General features: G+C 53.1%; 1 protein-coding gene across 1 annotated transcript in view; it reads right to left on the bottom strand.

The window, feature by feature from the left end:
• Positions 1-455: 455 nt before the first annotated feature.
• The window catches only part of LOC141738295 (tektin-3-like), a 37,541-nt gene continuing 20,753 nt past the window's right edge, over positions 456-17,243 (bottom strand). Inside the window, exons 4-11 of the mRNA XM_074573504.1 lie at positions 6,279-6,363; positions 4,982-5,589; positions 4,393-4,476; positions 4,096-4,166; positions 3,703-3,846; positions 2,957-3,179; positions 1,942-2,096; positions 456-850 (exon numbers count right to left, since the gene is read on the bottom strand). Of these exons, the coding sequence (XP_074429605.1) occupies positions 634-850; positions 1,942-2,096; positions 2,957-3,179; positions 3,703-3,846; positions 4,096-4,166; positions 4,393-4,476; positions 4,982-5,560 (1,473 nt within the window). The 5' untranslated portion in view covers positions 5,561-5,589; positions 6,279-6,363 and the 3' untranslated portion in view covers positions 456-633. The remainder of the gene's footprint in view (positions 851-1,941; positions 2,097-2,956; positions 3,180-3,702; positions 3,847-4,095; positions 4,167-4,392; positions 4,477-4,981; positions 5,590-6,278; positions 6,364-17,243) is intronic.

Genomic DNA, 17,243 nt, shown 5'->3' with positions numbered 1-17,243 from the left:
ACAGGTGGTGTCCCTCAGGGTTCTGTACTGGGACCAGTGCTGTTTAATATCTTCATCAATGATTTAGACAGTGGGATCAAGTGCACCCTCATCAAGTTTGCAGGTGACACCAAGCTGAGTGGTGCGGTCGACATGCCAGAGGGACGGGTTGTCGTCCAGAGGGACCTGGACAAGCCAGAGAGGTGGGCCTGAGTGAACCTCATGAAATTCAAGAAGGCCGAGTGCAAGGTCCTGCACTTGGGTCGGGACAATCCTCCTTATCAATACAGGCTGGGGGTTGATGTGATAGAGCAGCCCTGCGGAAAAGGACTTGGGGGTGCTGGTTGATGAAAAGCTGAACATGAGCCAACGATGTGCACTTGCAGCCCAGAAGGCCAATCCCATCCTGGGCTGCATCAAAAGAAGCGTGGCCAGCAGGTCGAGAGAGGTGATTCTCCCCCTCTACTCTGCTCTCGTGAGACCCCACCTGGAGTACTGCCATTTAACCACAAAATTTAACACACCAAATGAGCGTTTAATTTCTACTCGGGGCTTTCATCAGGAAGTGAAAATCTAATCATGGATTTTCAAAGCATCTTATCAACACTGGGGATCCCTCCCGCAACAGAGAACGTGAGGTTGGCTGAGCCCAGCCTAAACAGAACCCAGCAGCCGCGCAGTGCTGGGAAAGGTCTTGCGCATCCCCATGCACTTCTCCTGGTCGATGAAGAGCGAGTTGGCTTTGACGGCCAGGTCATGCTGCAAGATCGACTTGGCATGAGCCAACATTTGCAGGGTGTCCTCAGTGTCTCTCAGCTGCTGCTGAAGGCTCTGGACCGTCTCGTCGATTTCGTGGACCTCATTGACAAGGCTGGAAAACAGCAAGGAACCCTGATTAATGGTCCCATCACGTGCGTGGTTTCGAGCCTGGTCCTGCTGAAGGGCGCCTTGGGCACAGGATTTCCCCCTTCAGCATGCTCAGACTAACTCGGACCCCCCGTTTCTGGCAGATGCATGGGAAAGCTGAGGGCAGAGCTCCTCCAGACCTCAGCGGGGAGGCATGGCTAAGTCTGCGCGAAGGCTTTGGCAACGCGCAGGCACGTCTCCCAGAGCAGCTCGTGCCACCGAGAAGAGGGATGAGCAGCTGTGGTGTCCTGTTCCCCTTTGGTTTTGCAGGTTTGTTGGGTCCCCCTCCTGGATTTCCCTGTGCAGGGGTCCTGCCCACACCCACGGATGCACACACAGCGAAACAGCTGGGAGAGGCAAAAATTGAATGGGAAACAAGCGGAGGATGGAGAAAACAACGGTGTGCGAGATGCTAAACAGGCTCTGGGGCTGGGTTTCACTTGCTTCTAAAAGGCTCCATCTGGAGTCTTGCCCAGCAGGCTCCCCGGAGGAGGTGTGAAGTTTGGGGTGCCTCACAGGGGGTGCTGCTGGGCACTCAGGGCAGCCTGCTCCTCCACAGCCCCTCGGGGTGCAATCCCACAGAGCTCACAATGTCCTTGAAAGGGTTTGTCCCCAGGGGAGGTGAGGACAGCCCTTACTCCTTCTCCAGAGGGTGCACCCTTCCTGGAGGTTCCCCAAAAGGAAGGACCTAAGTGCTCTCAGCGCAAGCCTTTTGGAGAGTAAAGGCTTATCCTAAAAAACTGAGCACATCCAACTGCTGGGAAGCAGGCAGGAGAGAAGATGAGGTTTACCCAAGTGGGAAAAACCCAGCCCCTCACGGGGTGGCATCAGGCCATGGTGTACAGCCATGGTGTACAGCCTCCTTTGTGGGTGCAGAGCTCTCCCAGCACCCAAAGGCTGGGATACCTGCTCATTCCTTTTGATTAGAGCAGAGCCCTTCTGGAAGGACTATTTAGGAAAAACATCCCATGACTAGTTTTGTCATCCAGTGATGTTCCTGAGTGCTACTACCCGGGACTCCTCAAGGACCCTGCTGGCCCCGTGCTCCTGCCTTACCGGAGCTGGGCAGTGTCCCGGCACAGCTCCATGTTTGGTCTCCATGTGCGCTCTTCCAGCCGGGTCTGAGCCACTTTGAACGGAGGTCCTTGGTCCCTCATGGCTTTTTGGATGGCTTCCATGTTCATCTCCATTTGGAAGATTTCCCGCAGCGTCTGCCGTAAAAAAGAAACACATGCATGAATGAAAAAATACCTTCTCAAGTGACAACATAATTTCCTTTTTCTCCTGTCCGTCTGCAGAAAAAACAAGCCTGTCTTTGCTGTTGCTGTCACGTCAGAGGAGGTGTTGGAGCAGTGATGGACACAGTGAGTTACCAGCTTCCCAAAGCTACTGCTTGCAGAAACTGATCATCCATCAATAGCAACTCAGAGAGGGAAGGTTATTCATGCATGAAAAATTTTCATTTTTCACTGAAGGACGTGGCACCAGCCCGCAACGCTGCCAGCCCAGTCTCCGCTCAGTGAATCAATACGGTGTGGAGCACTTTTCAGGAGGCTTTCCATGAGACCCACTGGTCCGAGCCAGGTGCCCGTCACTGATCTCCTCTTCCTCTGCTTGGCAGAGCAAGCACACGGATACCCGTGCAGCAACCACAGAGCACTGAGAGTGAAAGCACGTCCTTGGGGGAGAAGCAAGCCTGCAAACCCCCCGGCAGGCAGCCCAGCAGAGGCCCAGCAAAGACTCTCTGCAGGGCAGCCAGCGCTTCTGAAGTAACTCCCAGGAGATGCAACCAGCGGTGGCCTTTTCTGCTGGAAATCCCTGTGCTGCCAGGCTGTCAGCTAGGATGCGCTAGCAAAAGACAGGATCCCTTGAGATGAAATCACAGTGCCAGCTCCTCCTGCTCCAAGAAGAAAGTCCCCAGGACTTGGAGTTTCTAACAGAAAATGACGCTATAACCAGCTTCCTGCGGCCACCGTTTCTCTCCTTGGGCCAGGTCTGCGTGGAGGGTCCTGCTTCGGAGGTGTCCCTGGGAAGTGACAGTGTCACACCCAAAGGGAGGGGTTCAGGCTACCTTGGCCAGGTGGGTCTGAATCTTGCTCTTGGCGTCGGCTGTCTCGGCGATGCGGCTGGTGAAGGCGACGTTCACCCTGTTGAACTGGCACCGCATCTCGTTGGCCGTCACCTCCAGCAGGTTCCTGGTGTTGTCCCGCAGCTTGGCAGAGGCCGCCCGTTCGCTCTGGGAGCGGAGGATGTTGCCGTCTGTGAACTTGGCCCAGGACTCCGGCACCGAGATCCTGGGAGGAAGGAGAGGCCCCTGGTAAGCCCGTGCTGCTGAAGCTGGATGTGGGCAGGCAAGGACCCTGCCAGGGAGCAGCGTGGGTCAAATGTAGCTTTAATCTATGCTTTTATTTTGACCATAGGTCGTGTTTTAACCCCAGCTGGCAGCTAGGACCATGCAGCCACTTGTGCAGTTCTCCCCCTTTCCTCCAGAAGGGCAAGGAGAAGAAGGAGAAGAGGAGGGGAAAGGGAAGGGAAGGGAAGGGAGAACTTGTGTGTGGAGATAAAAGACAGTTAAATAGAAGAACAATAACAGAAAGGAAAAGAACAGCAACAATAGAGTAAGAATGAGAATAATAATGATGATAATAATAATAATGATAATAGAGCAGAGAGAAATGGCCTCTCTGAAGCCGGTGTCTCCAGGCAGGACGGACCTGCCTTTACAGTGGGCTGGGGACCAGCAGCTCCCTGCCAGGGAAAGGCACCGCGCATCCCCGAGACAGCTTGCTGCTCGCGTGCCACCCGGCGTGCACTCACGTGGCATCGACCCGCTCCACCCCTCGGTAGTAGCAGATGCCGTGGGAGGTGTTCCTCAGGTGGTGGCACTTGTCATCGATGCGGTGGGCCGCCTGCTTGTTGGCCAGGTCTCTCTCCAGCTCGTGCTGGGCCACCCTGTTGGACCTTCAACATGCAAACAACAGCCATCGGTGGGGATGTACGGGTGGAACGGCTTCTTCCCCGTTCCACTTCCCCGCGGCTCCCGCCCAGGCAGCTCTGTCCTCCCATGAGCATCACCGCCCGCTTCCCATGGAGCCTGCGTGGGTTTTACAGCTGCGGGGTGTGGGTAGAGGTCGGGGTCTGCAGGGTGTTCACATCCCAACTGCAAAGGCCCATCAGCCCTACAGCATGAGATAAGGAGCTTCTCCTTACGCGAGCTGGGCTTTTGCCTTATCCAGGTACCGCTGCATCCTCTCCTGGCACGACCTGATGACATCCACTTCCTGGGCAAAGGCAAAACATGTAATGATGTCATCTCTTTTATTAGACCAACTAATAGAGCTGCTGCGTGGGGGAACACCGTCCCCTGGTCCAGCAGGTTTTGGGGGTTGGAAGGGTTGAGCACCTTGCCAGCAGTAAGGAGCCAGGTAGGGAACAAGGCTGCAAAGCCTCCTCGGGGCAGTTTACGTAAAAATAGCTTTCACACATGATCCGAGATGCCAAGCTTACTGTGAAGAGCTGTTTCTCCACGTCATCATGGACGAGGTCGATGCCCATCCTCTTCTCCCGCTGAAGCAAGCACTCCTTAGCGACCTGTTGGGGACATGCCATGACTGTTGGCTGCAGGGGCAGGGTTCTCTAGAGGGACGGGCCCCATCTCAAGATGGGAAGAAAAGGGAAGAAAAAAGTGCCCCGGGCAGCTGGTTTAGCTGACAATGAGCAGCCGAGCTGCAACATCAGCGTTAAAGCAACGTGAGGGAGCACACGTGTCCCTGGTGCAACTGCAACTGAATGCAGGGCCCTGTGTCAACCTTGATGCTGACCTCACCAGAGCCTTGTAGCAAGACCTGAGCTTGTGTCTCCCAAACCAGGATTTTGGATGTGCCGCTTATAAAAATATTTGGTTCTGATGGGCTCAGAATGTGCTGATAGGAGATGCAGCAGATGGCAAGGGATTTGTTGATCACTAACTAATGGTCTCTTCCTAAAAGCTTTCTAGATGTTACGGAGCTGCAGTGAAACTTAACTGGACGTCTGAGTGGCTGCAGATGTTTCAGCAGTGGGCTGCAGGTTGCAGGCCACTGCACAGGGTGCTTACCTGGAGAGGGGCCTCTGTCTCGGCCAAGGCTCTCTCCAGCCTTTTCTTCATGTCCGTGAGGGCGTTGGTCTCCCCGATCATCTCACCCAGCTCACGGCAGAGCTCCGATTTCCAAAATCCAATATCATTGGCACGAACTCCCAGGTTTTTGGTGCTTTCTCCTTGTGTCTTCTCTGTCTGCTGATATTTATCCTGAATCATGCGGGAGGTATCAACTCTCAGACGCTCCGCGTTGTGCTGGCAAGTTTCTGACTCTTTGTAGTTGGTCAGGTTGGACCTGTGCCAGTCCTCAGGGGTGTACCGGGTGATGAAGGTTGTTCTGTTTGCAATGACAGGAAGCTTCTTGCTGGCGATCATCCCCTGGGAACTTTTGGAAAAGGGAGCCAAAGTTGGGTTGATGGCAGCTGGTTTGTAGTAGGTGCTGGGCACCCAGGGGAGGCCGGAGCTCTGAGGCAGCGGGTAGTAAGGAAAACGGGCCTTATAGCTTGAAGCCATGGCACTGATGGCAGGCAGAAACTTGCTAGGTGTTGATCGTGGATGGGCGTACGTTGCCGTTAAGGGAGATCGACCAGGCTGCATTCTTGAACACTGCTCTTCAGGTACGTGTCCTGCACAGAGGAGCAGAGAGAAGACAACCGCACTCAGTAAGCTCCTGCACTTGCCTTCCTTCTTACAGCAACACGTGGAACTTGGAACACAAACAGGGATGCACACAGCACCTACACATTGCCTGCACAGGCCTAAAAGTCTTCAAAGCAAATCCCTTCTGACAGCGTCCCAAGCATTTGTATCTAGAGAAAGATCTGACTTTGTTGTTCATATCTAGCATCAGGTCTTGAAATGGGGAAAAAAACAAATCATGGCTGCTCAAGAGAGTGACAGATATTGTGCCCTCATTTTCCTTCAGTCTGTCAGTCCCGTGAAACTGTAGCTGCTGATTCTCTGCTGTTCATCTGCTTCTTTTGGCTGGGTTTGGTATCTGCTGATCTTCTAGTACTCCACATGTCATTTTCTCTTTCAAAGTGCCATTACCAGCCCCAAGAGCTGCGCCCCTTTGGACACACAGCTGCTACCAGCCCAGCGCGATTTGTGGGTGAGGGACTCCATCCTCATCCCCTCCATATTCACTTGCATTAAATGCTCAAGTGAGCAGTCTGCAGGTGAGCAGAGCTTTGCAGGACGATATCCAAATTTGAACACACACACACACACCCCGCCCCGTCCCCCGCAGCCTATTTCAGCCTCAAAAGAACAGCCATCTCTGTCTTGCAAAAGAAGAAAAATGTCCATGGCTCACCTGATGTAAAATCACTGCGCTTGGAAAGGAGATATCCCACCAAGTCCTTTCAGAGGGCTTTGTAAACACCAGCCTTGCAGTAGCCCTAGGAGGAATGGCCACACGTGAAGATTTTGATACCAAGAACTGTGGGTGCTATTGCTCTTTTCAGATTGAGGTTATCAGTCAGTTGTTATCAGAAACACTATGCAGAGGGCCACCAACTGCACCTAACACACCGAATGTGAGGACAAACACTCAGGAGGGTAAGTTATGCTCAGTGGGAAGCTCTTGTAAGGTTGCAAGTGTCACCCACGGGCAGGAATAAGTCCCTGTGGCTGCCGTAGCCAGCTGGACGTGCCCTTCTCCTAACACCATCCCATCCCCACTGCCCCCAGCCTGGCTCAGAGCCCCAGTGAAAGATTAGGACATAAGATCCCTGGATGGGAGTGGGGTAGGACATAAAACTTGTGCTCAATCCTATTTGTAACAGCATGAAAGCCACTCCATTCCTTTAAAAATGGCATGTTTGCAGGGAATAAACCTGCCCATAACGGTTTGATGCATTCAGAAGAACACTGTCTCCAAATGCAGCTACTAAATAAATGAACAGCGAATGCAGGAGAATAACGGGTCCTTTAGTTAGGGCAAATCCCAGGAAAATCAGGATGAGTCAGAGGGCACAAGTGCACAGCCTGCAGCTGGGAAATCACGGAACTTTGAGGACTCCAGTTACAAGCCTTGCCCAGTTTTGGCCATGCTGGCATGGGCTGCCCCGGGGCCTGACTTGAGAGCAGCAGCAGAGCCGCGGGCACCGAGTCTCGCCCCAGGATCCAGCCTGGACGAAGAGGCTGTGGGACAGGCAGCGGGAAACTCACACCCTCCAAAGAAAGCTGAAAAGCTTTCACAATCACGACACTGCGAGCCAGTTTGGCAGAACTGAGGGAGAAATGTCTGTGCTCAGGCCCAACAAAAACCACTGTGAGTGCCAGTTCCCTTTTGTTTAGGAAAGAAAGGAAAACCCCTTGGGAATGGACCACAGTCACCTTTCCCTGCATTTCCAGCTGAAGTAAAAGCCCCTGCATCCCCCTGGGGATAAGCCATCCCAGGGTGACACTTTCTGCCACCCCTGAACACAGACACACGATGGGAGCCCCCGACCACCTACTTTGGGTACGTCTGGGCAACAGAAGAGGTACTGGGGAGCACTAGGAGAAATGCTTGCGTTTTCAGCCCTCCCCTCCCAGCCAAAGTACATACTCACCCTGAGCCTCCAGAGGCTTGCGGGTGCCTGGCGGGGGCTGCTACTCACTGTGGTGCTCTTGGGTTCGGTGGCAGCACTGCCAGACACTGCAGCATCCCCAGTGCCGTCCGTGACACAGAACCAGGGCAGCGTTGCCAGGGGCACAGGGTGCTCAGTGACCTCACACATCCTACTTCCTGCCCTGGACAACCTATTGGCCCTCGCTGTGCAACTCAGTGCACACTCTGGGCAACCTAGTGCCCCTCCTGGGCAACTTGATCCCACCCTGGACAACCCCCGGTGCCATCAGTGGGCAACCCAGTACAGCCCTCGGGCATCCGCTCTGGCTAGCCTAAGGGGGTTTCTCTCCAATTTGGGAAAACACCCACCAGCTCTGCTGTGAGCACCTCTGTGGCCCACCGTATCCAGAGGAAATGTTTGCATTTGCTTCACCTTACCACGTTAGATTAACTGTGAGCCCTGTGGATGGCTCATCAAATACTCAGCGCATGCATCTGTCTTCTCACTGCCTTTCTCGGCTTCCTCTCCTTTTCCCAGCTCCTGCGCTCTGTGCACACGCTCACATGGAGCTGGCCTCCATGAGAAAGCCATGCCTCTGCTGCCAAACATCTGGCATTAAAGGGAACTCCAACTCTTTCGTGTAGACACGCAATTGATTTCACTTTAAAAGACATGTCTTCCTTTAGCCAGGTGAAGAATCAACTTCATCAAAACCGAAACGAAAAGTTCAGCACACACATTGCTTTTCTATAGCTAAACCAGAGAAAATAATTGCAATTAAAGCAAGCCGACCTCTGCCCCTCCGCAGGACACGCACACCCCCTCGGACCAGCCCTGCTCTCTGCTCCTTGCACGCTCCCAGCTCCATCTACGCCTGCTCTCGCTCCCTGCCCGGAGTCAACCGTGTTGAGGTGAATCACTGCATGACCAGGGACACCACTAATTGTTGCAGCAACCACACCCTTTTTGAAGTAGCTGCTAAATCCAGCAATAATCGTTAGATAATATTGTAAATGGCCCACGGGTGCTCTGCAGAGCACACAGAGCAGGACTTCCAGGGCAAGCACCCATGAGCAACCTGATGCAGCGAGACAGCAGGGGACACCAAAATGGATGAAGCTTTGGTCCCACCAGAGCATCCGGAGCAGCTTTTCAGGTGAAGGGCTCGTGACGTACCTAAAAGCTACAAAGTCGAGGAGAACTGGCCTGGGTAAAACAGGCAAATTCACACGCTCAGCGACCCTCAAGCAAGAAGTTATCAACTGCACGCAGTAGTAAGTGGTCCCCAAATCCCTCGTGCTCTGGGTACCACACCAAAGTAAGTAGGCTATTTCCATCATCTCCACTTCTTCAAGTGATTAAACTGGGTTCCCTAATTGTGACAACTCCAAGCACCGCAAATTTACTAAAACTACAAAACTGCCATTCCTGGTTGTGCTGGGGCATATCCAGTTCTGACGGACACCTGAGACACAGTTTGTCCCAAAGCCTTGAGAATTTTAGCTCAAAATCAGAAAAGGAAAACCAGGGTGAAACCGTGAGGCTGATGTTAAGCAGGGGGGCAATTTCCCACACGTCACCCAGGTTTGCCTAGTCGACTAAACTGCAATTTCAGGAGATACATTCAGATACCCGAGTACAAAAATATCCTGCCAAAAGCTGTCCATCTTTCTGTCGCAGCTCTACATTCTGGCTGTCTGTTAATCCAGCATTCCTCTGGATCATAAGCTGCCCGTCTGAAAATACCCAGATCCAGATCTTTTACAGCAGCCGTCATGAGTCTACACGGACCCACAACATTGCCCAGTCGCAGCAGTTTTACGCCGCTTTTGAATATTCCTCTCTCTCCTGTCAACACCGTACCTGCCCGAAAGGGATCCAGTGTCTAGTCAATAGCGGAATCATTTCCAAAAGTCACAGGAATTGATGGAGGATTAAAAGAAAATTAAGCTGTGTGTGGTGCGTCCCGTGATGTCATGCCGAAGGACAAGGATGCTCACAGGCAGCGCAGGCTCCCGTCTGGCCCAGGGCTACTTGAAGGCTTCAAAGAGGCTACAAGACCTGATCTACAGCAGGCTCCATCTGGCCAGGAAACACAGGAGACTTTCCTGGGTTTTCCTGGGCTTCCTGCATTCTGGTGAAAACGACGAGTTGTCCATAAAGCATGGAGGGCCAAGGAGTCTGGAGGTGAGGCCTGGGCTGCTTTGAGCTCTGCACATGGCCAGTAGAAAAAGATGGTTATGGCCACGACTGAGCCCCCGGCTGCCAGAGCAGAGGCTGGGACTGGCTGGAGGAGGGCGGGGGGATTGGGCACCAAAATTGGAGGAGAGGGAGAGGGAGAGGAGGCTGAGCAGACTGTCAAGGAGAAAGAGCCAGCTTTGGAGATGGGCAGCCCCGGGAGATCATCTGGGGCTCCCCCTTCCTCTGCCAACAGCCCCCCAAAGAGCTTGTGTCCTTTTCCCCAGCTTGGAGAAGCTCCAGTGTTTGTGCCGGCTCCTCCACAGCCCCGTGCAGCACCTGGAAGCGCCACCATCCCACTGGTTGGACTTCCAGAACACCAAGTCTGCTGGCAGGCACCTCTCTCTCACGTTCCATCTGATGTATATCCTTGGAATACTGTGGTCCACTTAGACCACTCCAGATGGAGTCCGCGGTGCCTGCTAATGAAAATGCAAAAGTGGGGTAGAAGAGGAGGGTTTCTTCCCCTGCAAGTGGCAAATATGTCCAGGCTTTTACAGCAAAAGGCCTTTTCTGACTGTATCCTGAGCAGCCTTCAGCAAAAGGTTAATTCTGGCATGTTTTGGGGAGAGGAATGGTGCTCAGACTAACAGGCAAGAGGAGGAAAGCCGCTGGGGTCTCTGCACGCTGAACCCTCCCCAAGGTGTGCTCCAAAAGGCACCTACGGGCCATTTTGGTTTGGGGTTTGAGCCGGCGACAGCTGGGATTGTCACCTGCGTCCCCAACAGTGATGTGCCAGCCTCTCACTTTTCCCCTAAATCCCACAGCTTCTCCCTGACCTTTGCCTCACACAACTACAGCCCAAGGCACAATCGCTTTGCGTCAGTCCTGGGAGATGGAGGGGGATGAAGCGCAGTCAGGGAATTGTTACCTGAAATAAAAGCTCTCGAAACCAAAAGTAGTTTAGAGAGGAGATAGTGCTTTATTCGACGTCAGGTGCCAGGGGGAAAACCCACAAATCTAGCACACCTTACCGGGGATATTCACCTATTATTTATACACAAAATAGTCTCAGAATTCCGCCTGCCTAATACATAAGCCACCTAGGCTTACATAGTCATCTTTTTCCACATGTGTGTGAAATTTTGCTGCTTCAGCAAAACACTTCTGCGCAAGCGTGAGCTTCTCGGTGGTCGTTTGGGTAAGGAGACCCTTCCTCACATTATCCTTTTGAGGTATTGAGTCGTCTCAGGACAGTAAACGTCTACTGTAAGTTTGCCAACTTCTTGAGGATGCTAAGGATGTTCCTTGAAGTAGCCACGGCTCTGTCCTAACGGGTACAGGAGTACATACGTGATGCATAAAAGAGCCTTGAAGTGATTAACGACTTCTTGTTATCCCATCCTGGGTGACGAGCTACTTCTGTTTGTCTCCTCATTATCACTGTCTGTAACATCAGCTCAGCGAGCAACTGTTTTCTCCCACAGTCAGAAGGTCAGGAATTAGCTATTTTCTCACACAGTCAGAAGGTGGGTAAGAAACAAGCAACATTTTAGTGAGCATACTGTTCTGAACAAAGCAGAGGCCTGTCTGCGGCCACAGGCGGAGGCTCGGGAGGGGCGGTGTGAGATAACACAACAACAAACTGTTGTGATCTCTAAACATCAAAAACCAAACACATAAAAAAGTGACAGTTTCATTAAATTAATGCCACCAGACTGAGAGTCTTTCTTTTTTGAGTGGAGTCTCTTGTTGCACCTTACATTAAATGCTTTTTTTTTTCCCTCTCTGTCTCCCGTATATGGCAAAAAATTCCCATTTTTCTAAAGGCAAATACAACAACAGCTGGATGTGCCAGAGGCTGTACGTCGTAATCCCTGGCATGTCTTTACAGTGCAGTTTTACATCAGTTACACTTCTCAGTGCCTGTGATTTATGCAGCTGATGGTCAGGACTTAATTCCTTACTGCGCCTTTGAGCTTCTTGCTCAGTACATTGATGTGTAATGACTCAAAATTAGGATATTTGGTGCATGTAAATTCGGAATCCCGTTACCAGACATTGACATGTTTACATGGATTACTGGAGTCCCATCTCCGATCTGATAGTGAATGCAGATCATTCCAGAATCTGAGCTCATTAATTGTGCGTTACCCAAAGTCTGTGCCTTTAGAGCAGCTTCAGTGTGAAAGCAGCTTCACACACCTGGATGCTGAAGCTGCATATTTCAAATTAGTGGCACAACAAATTGAACAATTAACTTTGGGGCTGGAGGAAGGATTGGTAATTTTAGCTATACCCTTAATTTTAGGTATGGAAAGCGTAATATACTTAACCTGGCATTTCAATCTCTTTATTTCGCATGTGTTCGGGATGATGCCGGGTGGCACAGCGCTATCCCAGGCTCCAGCGCTGCGACTCCCCACAGCGCGCCTTTGCTGGGGCTTTCGCTGGCTAATCTTGGCGGTTCTTTGCCTTGGGCACCTTCCCCCTAAATATGAGTCCGTTTGTCAACAAAGCTGCCTCATGACTCGTGTGTGTTTAGCCGGTCAGCCCGTTCTGTACAGTCGCTCTCTATGGAGTGGGATCGCACGTGGCAGCAGAAGCGGTTGGAAAAACAGCTTATATTTCACGCCGGGTAGCTCTGAGGCTGAAACTCGCTCGCTCTTTCCCACTGCCCCAGTTCAGCAAGGTCACGCGTTACAATGCGGCGCCTGTAGTTAAGGTGCATTCATAATACTGGTTCACACCGGTTGCATTTTTTGTTCCCTGTAATTTACAGAGCTGCAGGTGACGTTCACGGCTTCGCTGTGGATTATCCCTTTTGGTTTCCTGCTCGGGATGGGAACAGCTCTCAGCACCTCTCTGTCCCGTTTATGGTGCATCGTAGCCGGTGGGCTGTATTTCACCCAAGCACCGTGTCTCCAGCGTGCCGGGCTGGGGAACCTCACGCGCATGCCAACAGGGCACCTAAAGGCACATGATGGGAGCGGAGATGACTTTCCTTTGAGGACCTTGCAGCCTGTCCCTGCTTCCCACCCCAAAACGGGCACTCCAGGAGGCAGACTCCGTCTCGTGGCCAAGCATGGGTCTGGGCAGTCTTACTCGGGGTGTAAAATCGCAGACCGTGAACTCGGCTCCTGCCTGAGCTGAGCAGGGCACATCTGAATTGCTGCCCGCCTTCTCCCCTGCCCACCAACCCCTCCCAGACGTTCCTCCTTCTCCACGGGCTGTCGCGGTGGTGTTTGTCACTCAGCTCAGAAGGGACACCACCATAACCACCACTTTGTGGACTGAGAAGGACTAGGATTGCCGGGCAGGGGGTCCCTCAGCTTCCCGCCACCATTGCCGTGGCAGGGGCTTGCATGGGGGTGGCACATCATCTCACCGAAGCCCGGCTGCAGTGTCTGGTCCACATCTGATCTGGGCTGGGAGGATGGGTTTGGGGGAGGCGTGCGGAGACCCTGTTCTGTCCTCCCGGTGTCACCAGAGAGGTGGTCAGCACTCCTGGAGATGGGCTCTGCTCCCTCCCCTGCTGCGTGGTGCGAGGCAGGGAAGGGGGAGGACCTTCAGGGCAGCCACAGGGGGCTTCCTGGGAAAGCCCCGCTTGTTTGGGAATGTCTCAGCGGTCCTCTGTGGGTGGCAAGTTCTTCCTGTAACTGCTCCAACATAACTCCCTCTTCTGCTCTGAGAAACCCACAACAATTTATTGTCGTTTAGACGGTTATTCTCTCACCCGATGACCCCTCCCCAGCCAGGAAGGGGAACTGGGAAAAAAAAAAAAGGAATGTATCTGAGAGAAAATGGCCATGTGAGCCAGCCTCCCTACTGTGAGAGATTAGATTAAGAGCAAAACAGGTGGTAGAAGATGGAATTAGTACATGGGAAAAACGGGAACTGAGAAGGTAGAAAACATGTTGTGCTAATGACTAAGCAATTTACTATGAGAATTCTTGTAACCAATCTGATGTGTGAACGAACTGCATGCACAGCGCGTGGACAGTGTAACTAGCTAATCAGAAATAAGCAAGTCGCGTGTACGGCTACAACACAGGGTATAAAAGATGATGATCCATGCTTAATAAACGGCTTCTGTTGATTCACATTGGATCGTCTGGAGTCCAGTTACTTCTCCTCATCCGGCGGTCTCCGGTGGTCTTGCACTGGAGACCACTGCAGTCCGCTGGAAACCGCCAGAGTCCATCGGACATCACCGGAGACCGCCAGACAGCGCTGGAGACCACCAGAGACCTCCAGACACCGTTGGAAACCACCGGAGACCCTCACAGACCACTGCAGACCACCACAGTCTCTCGGACTCCCCTGCAGCGCCACCCAGGTTATTGGGGCCTGGACTTGGCAGCCTTTCACTCTGAGGATGAGAAAGCCAGTGGGGGGTGGCTGTCCTCAGCTAGCCCTCGCCTCAGCTAACCAAGGGGTGGCTGAAGAAGAAGCCAGACCCACCCTGGCTGTGCCCACACAATAGCAACAGGGCACCAAAGATGCCCCAGCCCTGGAAACATTCAAGATGCACACACAGCTCTTCCTTTGCACAAGCACAAGAGTTCCACTCTGACACAAGGAAGTTTGGGCAAGGCTGGCCAAGAAAACACTCAAAAACCAATGAAAACCAATCACAAACAATCAAAGCCAGTTAAAAAGCCAAGAACAAACCCAAGAAAAAGCAGGAGCCCTTGCCATCGCACAACTTCCTCCAAAGCATCCCCGCCAAGCTCCTCATCAGACACCTCTACCAGGACGGGATGCCAGCATCTACCCATGCAGAAGAGGTGGCACCACTTCCCGAGGGCTGGTGGAGGGGCCATGGGAAAGAAGGGCCCATGCAACCCTGGACTATCAACAAAAGAAGGGTTTATTGGTGGGAGATGTTGCAGGCAACCCTGCAGGATGGCCACAGACTTTTTCTTCTCCCACCTAAGTTGGGTGCAGAGGCTTGGCTGCCCATAGGGAGGTGGCCCGGTGGCTCCTGCGAGGCCGTTGGTGCCATCTCATGGAAGGAGCCAGGGTGTGCTGCTGTCATGCCACATCATCCCTGTGCAGCTGCATCCACTTCCATGGGTTCCTCCATGTCTCCAGGTTAGTCCACCTCCATGGCTTCTTCTAGATCTTGAGGTCGAGCCACTGCCACGGGCACCACGCTGCTCCCTGCTGTACTGGCAGACGTTAGCCACACGCCACGCCTTGCTGGATTGACACGCGTGGCCTGCGCATTGTTCTTCAATGCTGCCAGGTGATGCCCATGCCTGGGTCTCACACCATTCCCTGGCAGGCAGACGCGCTCGGGCTGCACCCCGTTACCTGCTGGGCCTAAAGCCAGGCACTGCATGCCGTGGATGGCAGAAGCCAGGAGGATGGGGCTCATGCCATGAGGCCTGATCTTCTTCCTCCTCCTCCTCCTGCGCTGATTGCGCTTCCTGCTCCTGGCAGGTGCCTTCCTCCTCCGCATTTGCAGGACGCAGCTCTGGGGCGTCCCACACCAAGGTGGGCAGCCATCCGCCTTGCTCCTCTTCCTTCCAGCCATGCTTGGCATCGCAGGGCCAGGAAGCTCAGCAAACTGGGGGCCAGCTGCATAGGCCCCTGCTTTTATAGGTGCCCAGCAACAGGCAGTGAGGTGGCTGCTGACATCAGGAGCCCACTGTGATGTCGATTGTGACTCATGCCTGTGGCCAAATATGGCAGGTTTGGGCATGGGGGGCCTGTGGCCTGAAACGTGCCCAAATGTTGGCAGAAGGATGAGGGTCCATGGCGCTGAGGGCCCCTTCCCTGGGGCTTGCTCCACTCTCCCATCATGCTTGCCCAGGAGAAAGGCTGTCCCTTGGAGACAGGGACCACCCTCCAGCTCCCCTCATCACCCCTGGCCTCCAGCCACCTCCTCGTCCCACACATTCACAGAAGGAGAAAGGTTGGAAGGGACCTCTGGAGATCAGCTAGTCCAACCCCCCTGCCAAAGCATTTCAACTAGAGCAGCTTGCACAGGAACACGTCCAGGCGGGTTTTCAGTGTCTCCAGACAAGGAGACTCCACCACCTCCCTCGGCAGCCTCTTCCAGTGCTCTGACACCCTCAAAGTAAAGAAGTTCCTCCTCATGTTTACATGGAACTTCCTGTGCTCAAGTCTCTGTCCGTTACCCTGTGTCCTCTCACTGGGCACCACTCAAAAGAGCCAGGCCCCATCCTCCTGACCACCCGCCCTTCAACTATTTAGAAGTGTTGAAAAGATCCCCCCTCAGTCCTCTTTTTTCCAGACTAAAAAGACACAAATCCCTCAGCCTTTCTTCCTAAGACACACGGTCCAGTCTCCTCATCAACTTTGTAGCCCTTTGCTGTACCCTCTCCAGCGGTTCCCTGTCCTTCTGCAACCGGCGAGCCCAGAACAGGACACACCACTCCAGATGCCGGCCTCACCAGGGCCCAGTAGAGGGGGAGCATGACCTCCCTCCATCTGCTTGCCACGCTCTTCTGGATGCACCCCAGCATGCCATTGGCCTCCTTGGACACAAGGGCACATTGCTGCCTCACGGTCATCCTCTTGTCCACCAGGACTCCCACGTCTCTTTCCACACAGCTGCTCTCCAGCAGCTCAGCCCCTAACCTCTACTCGTATGTGGGCTTATCCCTCCCCAGGGACAGCACCCTACACTTGCCCTTCTTCAATTTCAGAACGGTTCTTTCCGCCCAGCTCTCCAGCCTGTCCAGGGCTCGCTGGATGGCGCCACAGCCTTCTGCTCTGTCAGACACTTTTGGATCATCACTCACTCACTCCCACTTTTGGATCATCAGCAAACTTGCTGAGGCTGCACTCTAGCCCTTCCTCCAGGTCATTGAGGAAGAGATTGAACAGGACTGCGCCCACTACTGACCCCTGGGGAACACCACTTCTCACTGACCTCCAACTGGGCTCTGTGCCCCTAAACGCGACCCTCTGAGCTCTAGCTTTCAACCAGTTTTCAAGCCACCCCACTGTCCACTCATCTAACCCACACTTCCTAAGTTTCCTTTGGAGGATGCCGTGGGAGAACGTGGCAAAAGGACCCCCTATTACAACTCTTGATTCCATCAAAGCAATCCTAAGACTCTTCACACATTTGTTTTACAATTGACAGAACCCTCTTGGCTTTGGCCATGTTATCACCTGCTACCATTCACTTCTGAGGATTTGCACATGCCAAGCCACCTGCAAGCGCAGTTAATGTGTAAGATTTGTCTGAGGTGACACGATTTTGTGGCAACTTTCCTCTGTAACTCTTTTCCAATGTCTTTTTTTGCCAGAAGGAAAGGGAAAGGGAAGAAGAAATAGAAGGGGAAGAGGGAGGGGAAGAGGGGAAGGGAAGTCCTGTAGACTAATAAAATGTGGTACAGTGCCAGCAAATAAGGGCAAATAAAAAAATCTGAAAATCCCAGAGATCCCGTTCCAGAGTACATTTCAAGGGAAATCCCCAGTAGCAACAGCATCCAAGCCCGGTAATAATCACAGCTTTGGGAGTCGGGGGGGGGGGGAATCAATGTCAACTAAGTCGGCTTAGT

The sequence above is a fragment of the Larus michahellis genome, chromosome 2 (genome assembly GCF_964199755.1).
Source record: "Larus michahellis chromosome 2, bLarMic1.1, whole genome shotgun sequence".
Taxonomy (NCBI): Eukaryota; Metazoa; Chordata; class Aves; order Charadriiformes; family Laridae; genus Larus; species Larus michahellis.
The sequence above is the reverse complement of the archived record's forward strand: the minus strand, read 5'-3'. Positions and strand labels throughout refer to the sequence as shown.